Raw genomic sequence first — 15,202 nt, forward strand, 5'->3', positions numbered from 1 at the left:
AATCGGCCACTAGAGGGCGCCTGTGATGCAGGGAGTGTTATTGCTGCTAATTTGATAAGTGTTTTCTTACTATAATGTTTCATTATTACTGTCTAGTTTTAAGTTTGTTACTTCACTTTATCATCTAATTTAGTTGTATTGTGTTTTGGGGGCTCATTTTTGCTGTTATTGTATTCTTGAAGTGGTTTTGCAATTTTTGGAGCTAAGCCTAACATGTGGTGATCTCCTGGTTTTTGATCTTGTGTGCTTTATTGGGTGTAGCAACTCTGTTTATTTACTGCTGTTTTTAGTATTTATTCTGTGTGTTTTTTTTTTTTTTTTTTTTTTTTGCATTTTTATCTTTCTGTTTTGCCTTTTGAAACATATTCACTGAGTAGAAATGGGTGTTATATGCATTATGAAAGAGGTAAAGAGTGGGAAGGGGGACCGGTGGATCTCTTGTGATTTATGTCATATGTTCTGCCTGTATAAGGGGGAAAATGAGTCTGTTTTTGAGGAGGATTATATTTGCCCTAAATGTGCTGAACTCTCAGACTTAAGACTTAAGATGCTAGTTTTGGAAGCCCAGTTAGCATTAGAGTGTAGGCCAGTTGTAGAGGGTATAAATGTTCCAGAGATTCAGGGGGCAGTTTCAAATGAGGAGTTAGATTGGGAAACTAAGGATGTAATTTTGGGGGACTCTATGGTAAGGGAGGTGGGTAACACAGTTGGGGGAGTAAAGCGTAAGGTGGCTAGGTGTTGTTTACCAGGGGCTCGGGTAAAAGACGTTAATATGGTTGCTGAAAAGAAGGGAGTATTGAATAAGGAGGACATGGTTACTTTGTGGGTGGGAACAAATGATGTAGGCCACAGTAAAAATGAGGAGTTTTCTAGGAAATGGGAATCCCTGTTGGATAAAGCAACCAGCTTTTCGACGAATGTCCAAGTGGTTGGTTTGCTTCCCAGGTATGGAGTGCATAGGAGCTGGCTAAATCAACGTGCGAGGTGTATGAACTTGCTACTGAAGTCAATTTGCGAAAAGCGCAGTATCAGGTTCATTGATGTATGGAGTCATTGTAAACGGGATTGGATTGCTAGGGATGGCCTGCATCTGATCTCTACAGGGGTCAAAATGGTTAGTGGATTAATTTTAGGGGCTTCGGAGTCAAAAAACTAAGTTGTAATGGGGGACATGGTTCAAGTATCAGGTATCGAGAGAATGAAATTTTTTTGGGTATTGCTAGAAATGGAAATAAAGTGACGAACAAGAGTAGTAATGTTAACAATTGTAATTTAGGAAATTTCATGGTGTTAAATAAAAGCAATTTAGGCATGCTTAAAGTTTTCTATACCAATGCTCGCAGTATTAGGAACAAGATGGATGAATTGAAAAGCATGGTTATGGATGAGAAGTTGGATGTTATTGGAATTACAGAGACATGGGCTACCGAATCTGATGCAGAGTTATTACATATTGCTTGGTATAATTTGTTCAGACAGGATAGAGTAGGTAAAAAAGGTGGTGGGGTTTTATTTTATGTTAGAGACAATTTTATTTGCAATGAATTGGTCATAAATGATGAGCCTACTGATATTGATATGGTTTGGCTGGAGTTGATGAGCAGTAAGGGCAATAAGCTACGCTTTGGAAACATTAATAGGCCACCTAATTCAAACCAGGGACAAGATGAACAGATGTACCGTATTATTAGTGATATGTCCAGTAAGGGATCCGTTATCATAATGGGGGATTTCAATTTTCCTGGTATTGATTGGAATAATTTTTAACCTGGAAATGGCAAGGAAGAGGAATTTTTAAAAGTAATTGGTGACTGTTTCTTAGATCAAGTTGTAACTCAGGGAACTCGAGAGGAGGCGATTTTGGATCTAGTTTTTTCTGACATAGGTAGTTTTGTTCAGGGGTTGTGTGTAGGGGAGCATATTGGAGATAGTGATCATAACAGCATTAGGTTCCGGGTTAAATTTGAAGTGTGCAAAGATGATAATTTTAGGTTTGTGTCCAATTTCAGAAACAATGATTTTGTTGCACTTAGGCAGAGCTTGAAAGAGGTTTTTTCGTCAGGATTGGAAAATAGCGACGTAAATCAGCAGTGGACGGAATTTAAGGATAAACTTGCTAAAACGGTTGGGGACCATGTTCCATTTAGGAGAAAAGGTGTTAGTACCAAAATTTGGCCCATGTGGTTCTCCAGGGAGACTAAAGAAGCTCTTAATTATAAACAAGCCACTTTTCGTCAGTTTAAAGAAACTGGTCAGAGTGCGGAGAGGCTCCAGTATGGTAAGGCAAGGCGAAATTTTAAGTATTTGGTACGGATTCAGAAAAGGGAATTGGAGCAAAGGCTGGCAGATGACATTGATGGGAACCCTAAGAGGTTTTTTGCATACGCTAATTCTGGGAAAGCTCGAAACAGTCAAATTGGGCCTTTGGTTGATGAGTATGGGAATTTAATCCAAAACGATAGGGATATTGCAAATGTTCCAAATAACTTTTTTTCCAGTGTGTTTAACGATAACTGTATCTCAACAGTTGACACTAACAAGACACAAGCTATTATACAGCTTGAGGATTTTGTATTTTCCAGGGAGGAGGTTTTATTTCATTTGAAAAAGATTAAAGCAATTAAAGCTCCGGGACCAGATAATATTTATCCAAAAATTTTAGTTGAATGTGCAGAGGAATTAGTGGATGTTATTTTGAATATTTTCAATGCTTCTTATAACTCGGGGACGGTGCCAGAGGACTGGAAATTGGCTAACATAACGCCACTCTTCAAGAAGGGGTCTAAAGGTATTGCTGGGAATTATAGATTTGTAAGATTTTCGAAACTTTGATCAAAATTAAGATCATGAAGTTCTTAGAGACTAATAGTCTGTTGACTATTTTGCAGTATGGTTTCAGGAAAGGTAAATCCTGTACTACTAATTTATTGCATTTCTACGACAAGGTTACCTCAGCTTTAGATAACAAAAAATGTGTGGATGTTGTTTATATTGATTTTCAAAAAGCTTTTGACAAGGTACCGCATGTTGCTCTTCTCAGCAAGTTAGCTGACATAGGAATAGGAGGAAAAACTTTACTTTGGGTTAGAAATTGGCTTGCTGGTAGGAAGCAAAGAGTAGTTGTGAGAGGAAATCATTCTAATTGGAGTGATGTTTTAAGTGGGGTTCCTCAGGGATCAGTGTTAGGGCCTCTTTTGTTTATTATATTTATGAATGACATCAATGAAAATATTTCTGGAAGCATGAATTGTTTTGCTGACGATGTAAAAGTTATGGGGATTGTCGAAAATGAAGAACAAGTAAATCAGCTGCCAGAGGATTTAGATCATATTACTAAGTGGTCAGATAAATGGGGTATGGCAGTTAATATAGGGAAATGTCAAGTGCTACACTTAGGTCATGGAAATAAGCGTATGAGATATCGTTTACAGGGTTCAGTCATTAATCAGGCAGAAAATGTTATGGATCTGGGTATCTTTGTTAATCAGGACTTCAAGTTTAGTCAACAGTGCAGTATTGCTAGTAACAAAGCCAACAAAATGCTTGGGTTTATCAATAGATCTATTTCAAACAAATCTAAGAAAGTTCTTCTACCTTTATATAGGAGTTTAGTAAGACCTCATTTGGAGTATGCTGTTCAGTTTCGGTCGCCTTATCTGAAGAAAGATATTTTTGTATTGGAAAGGGTTCAAAGAAGGGTAACTAAATTAGTAAGGGGACTCTCAGGTTTAGATTATGACACCAGACTTAATAGGCTTAACATGTATAGCCTGGAGCAAAGGAGAGTCAGAGGGGACATGATTCAGTTATTTAAATTTGTTGAAAGGTTGTGTAAAGCAGTGATTCAGACAGCTGAACATAAACAAATACGTTTAATACGAAACATGGGGACACACATACAGCAAGACATAGAGAAAAGTAGTGAAGCCCAATAAACAAGACTGCGGCTCTTTAAATAGAATAGAGGGCAGATTTTCAGTATCCAATGATGTTTCTCAAATAGCAATAAGCTTTCTCCAAAGTCCGATGGTGGATTAAAGAAGAGATTTTGCGAACTCCGTGGAAAGCTGCAAATGTCTCTTCCAATAAGATATAAGTACAATTCTTTCTTTTAAACCAATGGAGAAAGCGATTACATTAAACAAAATTTATCAAAATGAAAGATGTAAATGGATTAAATTTTTGCGGGGAAAGCAGGACAAGGGGTCATTGTTTTAAGCTATTTAAATCTCAGGCTAACTTGGAAATCAGGAAAAACTACTACTTTAGCAGGGTCGTGGACACTTGGAATAGCTTACCGGAAGAGGCGGTAATGAGCAAGGGAGTGGATGGCTTTAAGAGGGCCATTGATCTTCATTGGAGACTAATTAATTGACTAGGACCAGCCTAGCTGGGCCCAGAGCCTGTTGCTGGTCGGCACATTTGTATTTGTATTTGTATATAATGGAGATGTTTTACTTGTACCAACTGCGCTGTTTTGAGGTTTATTGTTTAATTATTGTTATTATTATTACTTTTTTCGAAATTCCACCTGCACTGAGTGTTAATTGTTTGTTGGGGAAAATCATTGCTGCGCTTTAGCAATTTTTTTTTAGTGAAACAAATTTTAAAAGAAAAGAAATAAAAGTAAATATATAAATGAAAAAACTTGAAAAGGGGATTTTTGAGAATCCTTAACACTTGGAGACTTTTGTTCCCGCTTTGCCCTTGCGACAGTTATAGTGTCCTTCGAATGGGGCCCCTGAACCCATATGACCGCATCAACTGACGATAATCGTTAGAAAATTCCACATTGGGGTCCCATATCTAATTCCTTTTTATTAGGTTCCACCTTGGATGTGAATTTTAAAATGTTAACCGGGAACATAATGTTTTGATTTTTTCCTCCAGAAATTTATTGTAGACTAGTAGTTCTGGAAATATATTTTACTAACTTTAATAATGATTCTTGAAGCATCAGGATCCTCCCTTACTCCATTAATCGGACTGACCCAGACAGCACAGATCTTCTAATATTCGTTGTTATATCGTTGAACTTGTGCAAAACTCATGACATATCACAAACGGATATCGACGCGATGTAGATTTCCTCACGTAGTTGGGCTTTTCCAAATATGGTTGTCAAAAGTACAAAATTGGCACAGGTTTCAAAATAAATCCAAAATATGTTTGAAAGTTTACATTTATAGTATATAGCGTATCATTAATTTTTGTAATCATTTTGACGAGTTTTTACATGTCTGAAAACTGTTTAATCTGCTCATGCGCAACAATTTCAGTTTAGAAAAATGGCTATTTACTATGTTTCCACGTTGTCAGTTGTCGGGTTGTGTATTGTTGCGAGCGTGAGTGTGTAAATGAATTAGCGACTTCTTGTATTAACGTGAAGTAAGTAATTGCCTGCTTTTTAAGTTTTTTTAAAATTATGTTTTCTAAATTCAAGAAACAATGTTCTGATCGTCAAGAACTACGTAGAGATAGCTTTGAATTAAAAATTCTCATATTATTATTATTATAATTATTATTATTATTTTGTTTGTTTGTTCAGATTATTGCGGGAATAAAATTTTTGAATTGTGCATACAAAAGAAATGGTTTATTGTCTACTTAAATATAAACACAAAATAGGTTATCAATGATTCATAGATTACTGACATGTTTCTTGGAAGTCTTAAATCTTTAAAATTACTTTTTTAAAACGCTAAAAATAGTTAACATCAGTCATTTTTTCTTAAATTATTTAAATAAGATATACATATTTATTTATATTTCAAATTAATTTAAAAATTATTTCAGTTTTCTTGTCTTTCTTAATTATTTTATTGAGTTATATTCCAAATTTGAATTTTATTCAAATGATATTTTAAAAAATCTTAAGTATATATTACTGTTTTAAAAAGTTTGAGGGTAAAAACGTTTTTAAGAATTTCAAAAAGTGTGCAAACAGTGAAACAGTCTATAAATTATTGGTAATTAATTTACCAAGATGCAATTTATGTAGATATTTCGTCACATAAACACATGAGAAAATCGTTGATAAATCCTCTGAAACAGGTTGATAGTTCATCTAATATCAGTAGATAAATCCATTTGACGTCTAAAATCCGTTGAAAACTCCTCCAGAGTGCAATATAACCAAAATAGAAATATCGTTGATGTTTTGTAAGCATCCAAAAAACGTTGATAATTGCTCCCAAAAATGTTGAAAGTCATATCATGTCTACAGCGATTTCACGTAAAATCGCTGTGCTGGGCGGACATTTTGCTGTTTTATCAATCAGTTCTCTACGAATTTAAGAGGATTTCGGTACACGTGATCACGATGATGTAACATTACTTCTACGATTTTGGGACGATTTGTGCTGTTTGGGGAGCGAGTAGTTTCATATCAGTCAAATATGGTATTTGAACTTTTTTTGAACTCTATGTTTTCAGAGCGGAGCACATGCCTGGCGCGGGGCTCTTTCGGTCTAATCAGCCTAAGACCGGCTTGGGGGGGGGGGGGGGGGGGTAGAACGGGTGCAGGCCCCCTCCAGAAATGTTTATTATTTATTTCCTAATTCTTATACATGGGGGAAAAAATTAGGTTTTTTCCCCCCACTTCATTCCAAAACCTGGATTTAACTTTCCTTCACCCATTAAATGTAATCATTTTAAAATTTTAACTAATGTCACCATGAATGGCCTAGATGTGCATTTTTAGACGTTGAATTTCTAAAAATCTCCGAAGAAGAGTACCCACTATTTACATAATCCTCTGAACTCGAGTATTCCCTAGTCGAATAGAGTCCCTAGGGACTCTAGTCTGAACAACAGCCTAAAACTTCAATACCAAAGAAAATATATTCTGGAAACACCTCTTGAACCCTGACCCTTTTCCAAATGTGATCAAGATAGCCTAAAATGGATTTTAAGGTCTATCCATGGGTTATTAGGCCTCAAATAACTTTCTTCCTATTCATGACAATTCGGTCGCAGACAGTTCAAAGTTGTGCTAAATAGAGTCCCTCTATAGGGACTCTAGTGCTAAACGATGTACATGAGCACCCCTACATGTTCCCCCAACATGAAGAGGTTTGGTTGTTTTTTTTTTTTTAATCCCAATCATTTTCCCTTCACTTTCACCTCCACCCTAGTACATAGCTTATTATAACAGTGTTACAATTGGCAACGCTTTGAAAGTAGAGGAACTAATGACAGTAAATATGCATATGCTGTTTATCACTCACAAAAGCAGATAAAGTTCTATTATAGGTAACCCTGCGTTAAACCTCATGTCTTTTCTTGGCGTTCTTTATATTTTTCTCGCCATGAAGATTCGCTGCTTCTACAGGCTTGCTATGCGCCCATCGCCGGTTCTGTAATCGCATGCATGGTTTTGGTGGTTTGGGTTGTTTTGTTGTTCGGCGGGTAGCGTGTCAGCTGTTGAATTGTTTGTTCTCATTGTTTACGTGGTTGCTTATTATTTTTTAACTAATTTGTTTTATCATGTGTCTATGTTTTACATATTTGATGTTTGAAACTGTGAAGTAAAAAAAAAGAAGCTTCTTACCACCTCTTAACATAAAAAAAATTTCTGATAGCAGTTCATTTCACTGTGTTGATTATTTTTTTATGGTTAACATGACAGACCTTTTGAAATCTAAGCGCTTGTCTGAACAAACTTTGGAAGCAGTGTCGCCTCCCAAGAAAAAAATCTGTTTAATTGAAACTTCTGATCATTCAAAGTCATTGGCAAATGAGGAATCACAGGACCTTCTAGACTTAGAAGCCGAAGCCGAAGATACTTTTACTAGAGCTACAGAAGATGATGTTGGAATTACAGAATATGTTAGTGATTTACCCGGATTTTTTGCAGTTATGAAACAAAGGTACGAAATAAGTAGATAGTTTTGTATTCTTAAGTAATCGTAAAATTTTGACCGCTTCTGAGCAGCCCCGGATCAATAAATTTTGGGTCCCCCTGCAACAAAATATGTTGGGCCCCTCCCTAGTGGCTAGCAGTATTTGCAATGGTAGTAAGTCTTAGTGCTAGTTTTTTCCTTCAATTTCTTGGTTCGTTGCGTCCTTTAAGGACGTGCCCCCCCCCCCCCCCCTGCGCTGTGGAGTGTGCTTTCAACTTATCTTCATTGAGTTAGAAATAGTGATGTAAAATACCTGGGTATTTATTTTTAGGGGTAAATACCCAGGGTATATACCCGGGTAAATACCCAAAATGGGTATTTACCCGGGTATTTATTTCAGAAATTTATATTCGACTAAAATACTTTTCTGTCTATTCCACTATGTATATATATAACCAACCATATACAAAACAATAAATTTTTGCCCAAAAATTGTACTTTTATCACATATTTAAAGAATTATTGTGTGAAACAATTTAGCAATCTAATATGATATTCACATTAAATGTGTTGGATATACCTAATCAATGTTGATAGCCAAATTTCAGATATAAAAAGCCATTCTACAAAAAGTAAAAAGCTTAACTGGTTACAAAAAAAAAGCAAACATCAATTTTTTTAAGGTTCTAGTCTTTACAACCCAGTAATATGTCCCTGCATGGCATGAGCACTTAAAATTCACAAAGCCACTTCTACTATTACACTGGTTCCACGTAAATTTCTCCACCATAACAAAATATTCATTCTGTCTAATCCTTCCCACAATATTTTCCTTCCCCATATCCCAGTCTTTTTCCTATAATAAACAAGTTCAGTCTTCAGTTGAACACTATCTAATTTCATATGCTTCACAACTTGATAGATAAACGTTAAACCATTGGATGGTTTCAGATCCCCGCCTTGCATCATTGGATCCAAAATATCTGCAGCAAGATGAATTGGACCAATGCCAAATTCTTTCCTTTCTTTAAACTTATTCAAAATTTCTCTTTCTTCATTTTTTTGAAAAGGGGACATGGGAAGCTGTTCTAGTAATGTGATCTGTAATTTGTTGAACTGCCTATAGACCAAATGTATTTGCAGATCACTTAACTCAAGAGATAAAATCAACTTCACCATTGGTTCTAAAATATGAACCATTTTATCAACATGAAGCCAAAAAACTTCATCATCTAGGAGCCTTTTCTTAAATTCACTGGACAACTGTGATTCACTGACTGTTAGAGTTTGAAGTACAAACTTGTTAGCTTTTAAGCTTTGGAAACAGTACAAATAACTGCCCCATCTAGATTTTCACTGGAAGTTTTAAAAAAGTAGCAGATTTCGCCACCTCTTGGTTTTGAATTTTGACGAACATTGCTTGTAATACACAGCTTTGTTTTATCGTTTTCACAATTTCAATTGTATGCAACAGAAAAAGTGATTTACACTGGATTTTTTTTTTTTTTTGCTTATTAATGTGAAAACTGTTTTATAATTGCCACATTATCACTTAAACAGCAATTAAATAAATAACATCATAGTCTTAATAACTTCTCAGTTTATTCTTCCAAACATCCCTCATGCTTTTTTTTTTTTTCATTTTGGATATGACTAACCTAGATTGTGACTTTGAAATCCTGAAGTTCATCATTGAATTACTTATACTTCTCCAATTATGGCATTGAAAAGAAAGATTCTTTGGTTCACGGTGTGTTTCTTTCATAATTTCATCAAGTCTTTCAATAAAAAATATCATAAACTGTGTAATACATATGTATGTATCAGTTTTACCAATTATTTCATATTTAGATTTTTTTTTAAAAACCCCATTCACTTTTTGCATTTTTTTTTGTAAAATACCCAGTTTTGGGGGTATTTACCCAGGCCTTGGGTAAATACCCGGGTAAATACCCAAAAAATATTTACCTACCCGCTGGGTATTTACCCGATCCACATCACTAGTTAGAAATAGAAGTTTTATAAAAATATGGTACTCTATACTCTACGCATACATTTTCAATGTTTTTTTCTTTAAGTTTTATCCTAATATATATAATAGCCAGTGATCTAGTAACGCTCCAGGCGTCATCAACAATTTAACTTGCTCTACAGCATGTTAAATTCATATAACAAAGATAATTTGTCACATGAAGGGAAAGGCTTCATTGTGACAAGGCTGAACTGGATCCGGTAACTAAACTGTTTTCCTGGTAAGACTCACTTCAGGGGAATAAAGAAACGAAAAAGTGGTCAACAATGAATGCTATCTACTGGAGTTTAGGGTTAATCCACTAGAGTTAGGGTTAAAAATTCAACTATCAACATATCACCCAACAGGCAATTGCTTTGTTCAAGTTTCAAAGGTCTTTATATAAAATCAACCTGGCAGATTCACCTCTCTGTGTGCTCTGTGAGGGCACTTCTCCAATGACAGCGGAGCATCTTTATAGATGCTCCTCTCTTCATGATATTCATAATTGTGATGACTTCCAGGCCACTTCATTTCACTTGAAGCCACTTCATTGTTATACTGAACAGCAAGACACCTTATGTTTGAAAGAACGATTGTGGGCGTAATTTTAAAAAACAAAAAAAAGTTTCAAAGGTCTGTCCAGGACTTTTCACAGGGTCCATTTTTTGTGAAAAATCGAATATAATTTTGTGTAAAATGAATTAATTTTGTAAAAAATCAAATAATTTCAAATTAAAAAAAAAATGTTAAAACAAAATTTTAGAATTTAGAGATGGCACAAACTGCATCATTTAAACTTTAAGTTGAGTGTTTCCCTCTTCTACGTTGAGAATATCATTGTGGGGTGTTTTTCTAGTATTTGGCAAGGGGGGGAGGGCAACATCTCTCTCTCTCAAGTATCAATATTTATCTAACATTCTTCATTATGTTAAATTATGTTAGAAATATTTCTGTATAGTATTTAAAAACCCAAGTAAATCAAAATTCAGACAAATGTTCAGCATTTAACTTTTTGACCCAAGACACTTAAAAAGCACAGAATTTCCTTTAAAACTTAAAAATTCCGTGATTTTAAAAAAACTGAAAAGATGTTTTATTTGTTTACCTCTTGACAAAGAGTACTAAACATCAAAAATTTGAAAAATCGGATTTCCATAGCGGGTGCAAAGAGATCACAATTCTCAAAGTGGGGGGTATCAGTAGTATAGAAATGGCTTGTAAAAAAATATTTTTGATAAAATTATTTTCAAATTGTATTTTAAAGTCCTATGATCAGGGTTGGTATTTTGTCCAATTTTTTGTAAAAAGTCCGGGACGCCAGAAGAAGAAAATGGAAGAAATGGACAAAAGGAAAGATCAATTGATTATCCATACATAAATTTATTGTTATGGTGTAAAAAAATTAGTGGTTAGTTCTAATACATTATAGATTATGAATTAATCATTTAATTGAAATAGAATGATAGTTAACTTTAAAATTTAGTAAATCCGAATTTTTTTTAAATTACACTTGGTGCTACTAATTTTAGATCATAATTTGCTTAAAAGCAAAAAAATTTAACAAGTGAATAAGATATCGGGATGTGGTGCTTTTGCCCAATGTAATCCTGAATGTTGACTTTTTTGGAATTGGACATCCCATTCTTAGTTTTAATAATTAAAATTTTTGGTCTTTCCACCATAAGATGAAGTTTCCACTGTTGAAGAGTACTGGCTTCATCTCTGTCATTTATCTGTGTTGTAACCTTGTCTGTTCATTGTTCTATTGATATATATATATATATATATATATATATATATATATATATATATATATATTTTTTCTCCTAGGTATTCAGATTTTTTAGTTAATGAAGTTGATCTGCAAGGACAACTTGTTAAGCTTACAGACATAAAGAAACCTGTGAATTTAACAGATACTCATGAGGTTTGTTACCTATTTAAAACTTTCAATTTTATTGAAGTAACGGATATTTATCTGAAAAAGAACTTTTGATCTGTAATTGTTAAAATGCATTTTTTTTTCATATGCGCAACCTCACTTCATTTTTGATTTTAGATAAAAACAGTGCTTGAAGATGAAATAATAGAAAAACTGCATGCACTGTCAGACGGAAATGAAACTGAAGTTTTGATAGAGGTTTGTTTTTTTCTGACTCTCTCTCTTTTTTTTAATATCCTCAGTGACGAGAAACGAGGCATGCATTTATAGCCTGTCATAAAATAGTTTTAAACCCTTAAATCAGATAATTGAATTTCACACAATAAATAATTATTATTTATGTATGTTCTCCTAAAACTCAAAAGTGTAAAGCAAATTTTTAAACATATAGCTGCTCTATTATATATTTGTATTTTTATTTACAAGGGTGTAATTAAATTATATCTAATGCAATGTTTTTAACGCTATATAAAAAAAGCCTCTTTAGCCTCTCATGTGTATAGGGTCAACGAGAGGTCCTGTCATCCTAGTTGAAAACTAGGTGTCCCATGACTCAGTCGGCCTGCCTCCGAGTAAGAGTAGTATAAACTTAGCCAGATTTTGAGTGGAAGGATTCCGAAAACCAACAAACTGACTATGTTCCCGTCTTGGCCCTCGGCGACCTTGCTCATGTAAAAGTCATTCAGCCTATTTTGGCATTTACCTTCCACTTTTTATTTGCTGATTGTAAATTTTAATGCTAATCAATGCAGACAGTTGAATTGGTATTGATCTTAGGTTTGTCTCAAGAAAATGAATTTCCTTTAATTTAAGTTGAGGTAATGTCATGTAGGAAAGTCTCCATCTAGTGTTTTAAGTTGAGTTCAAAAGCTCTTTGGGAAAAAAGCAAAAATTGGTAAAAAAAATATTTTTGCAAGGCGCTAAAATGCTGATGATTAATGAATAAATGTTTATATATCTTTCTGCCTTTCATGTGTTTCATCTTCAGTTGAAAGCAAAGTTCTAGATTTAACCGAAACATCTTTAAAAAAATAGACAGCAGCTAATATTTTTTCCAATTTTGAAATTCAACATTTAGCATTGAGATAGTAGCTGAAGTTTAATTTTTAAAACGTCAATAATGCATTTATTCCGGGGACATAACACCCATTAAGACGAAGTATTGTTGAATTTAATAGTAGGTTTAAATATGTTAGCTAAAATTTATAATCAGATTAAGTTAACTATTGTCATACATGCTTCCTGTTTTGGATCGTCGTGCATCGTTCTTGTTTCTTTTTTTTTTTTTTATTTGAGCAAAAAAGTGAAAATGCCTTGCTTTATTTTCTTGATTTACATATTCTTTTAGCATTTTGCAAAAATTGTAACCGTAGCGGAAACACCGACTCCATCAAAGAATCATAACTTTGATGGAACATAAGGTTCTCTCATAAGATTCAGTGCTAACTCTCTCTTATCCTTCTTTGAAGAACCATTCTATTTTAATTCCCTTTCTTAATAACTACATTTTCAACTATAAAAAGAATATTTTTTCCTCTTTTTCAGTTCACATTATTTCTTTAATTTTAGATGCTTAGCTCAATCTTAAAACTAGTTTATGGTGTTAAAATAGTGTGAAGAATTAAAAACAGCTTTTAATGTTTCAAACAAGTTTGTGTACCTTTTTGAACATTTTTGTTCCTGTCATTGATATTTTTGTTATTATTATGTTACCTTGTACATTTTTAAAATAATGTTCGGTTAGTCTTATCTCCTAAGTTCTTGCTATATATATATATATATATATATATATATATATATATATATATATATATATATATATATATATATATATATATAAAATTAAGCAAACAGATTCAAATATTAAACAAAATATAAATATAAATAATATAAATGATGATAAAAAGGAAAAATGCAAACAGCTATTAAGTAGGAATAGATAAAGAGTGAATCCAGAGCTCATCAGCCGTGGAGGATTCATTAATTATGGTCAAAAGACCAAACTTTTAACTATGAACTAGAAGAGAATGTTTAAGCTCCAGTACATGTAATATAGTAACAATGGGCAAAAGCACCACTTGCTAAGCTAAAAACAATAAACTAGAGCTCAAACCTAAAACTAAAAGCAGGGGGTTTCACCTCGACTAATTAGGAAAACAAGTTCCGATAATTAGCCTTCCACGGTAATTAGTCGAGTTATTTCCTAATTAGTCGAGGCGAAACCCCCTGCTTTTAGTTTTAGGTTTGAGCTCTAGTTTATTGTTTTTAGCTTAACAAGTGGTGCTTTTGCCCATTGTTACTATATTACATGTACTGGAGCTTAAACATTCTCTTCTAGTTCATAGTTAAAATTTTGGTCTTTTGACCATAATTAATGAATCCTCCACGGCTGATGAGCTCTGGATTCACTCTTTATCTATTCCTACTTAATAGCTGTTTGCATTTTTCCTTTTTATCATCATTTATATTTATATTTTGTTTAATATTCGAAATTCTGTTTGCTTAATTTTATATTTACTTGGCTTTTTAGTTTTGCTGCGTTGCGCATCTATGGGCTCTTAGTGTGGTCTTTTCAATATTTTTCACTTTTATTATATATATATATATATATATATATATATATATACATATATATATATATATATATATATATATATATATATATATATATATATATATATATATATATATATATATATATGTAATATGAAAAATCCTTTGCTAGGCCTTTTCCATATTAAGTTCTGTTCACTTATATGTCAGCGCGTATGAGTCACTGACATTATTTATTACACACTTAAATGCTTCTCACACCATATATGGCTATGTTCTAGGCTCAGATGAGATTTCCCTTAAAGTACCTACCAGACACTTTTTTCCCTCCAGACTTAAGCCAGCCTCTGTCTGCGGTGCAAAGCCCAAGAATATTTCGTTACTGCAATTTGCTCCTCCTATACAGATCATGTGAGATCACATGATCAAGGGATAATTATCTGTAATCTTTTAATGATATTCCCTATATAAAAATCGTGGCACAACTAAACAAGTTGGTTAGTTAAGAGAAGTTCCTGCTGTTATATTCCATATAAAAATAAAGATGTGATTTGTGAATGTAGCTTTGTCCTCTTCCTACGTGGTGGATTATCACGGCACAACACTGCAACAAGATTCGTAATAAGAACCGAGCGGCGGTTCTTACAAGCCGGTAGGATGATAAATGAGGGCAGAGCTGTAGCATTTTAAAATTTTTACAGCATTGAGTGATTTGCGTAAGATAATACCATGCTTCATCCGCAAGAGGATTTTTTGCTTCAAGACATCGAAACAGTGTCTTTTGGAGTTAACCGCTAACAACAGTGAAACCACTTCGGAATATCCTAAGAAAGAAAAAGAAAGTTTTAA

General features: G+C 33.7%; 1 protein-coding gene across 1 annotated transcript in view; it reads left to right on the plus strand.

Annotated features, from left to right (window-relative positions):
• Window positions 1-7,390: 7,390 nt before the first annotated feature.
• Window positions 7,391-15,202, plus strand: part of LOC129226637 (pseudouridylate synthase 7 homolog) — a 37,656-nt gene continuing 29,844 nt past the window's right edge. The window contains exons 1-3 of the mRNA XM_054861266.1: window positions 7,391-7,871; window positions 11,689-11,785; window positions 11,918-11,998. Of these exons, the coding sequence (XP_054717241.1) occupies window positions 7,615-7,871; window positions 11,689-11,785; window positions 11,918-11,998 (435 nt within the window). The 5' untranslated portion in view covers window positions 7,391-7,614. The remainder of the gene's footprint in view (window positions 7,872-11,688; window positions 11,786-11,917; window positions 11,999-15,202) is intronic.

This window comes from Uloborus diversus, chromosome 7 (genome assembly GCF_026930045.1).
Source record: "Uloborus diversus isolate 005 chromosome 7, Udiv.v.3.1, whole genome shotgun sequence".
In the NCBI taxonomy this organism is placed as follows: Eukaryota; Metazoa; Arthropoda; class Arachnida; order Araneae; family Uloboridae; genus Uloborus; species Uloborus diversus.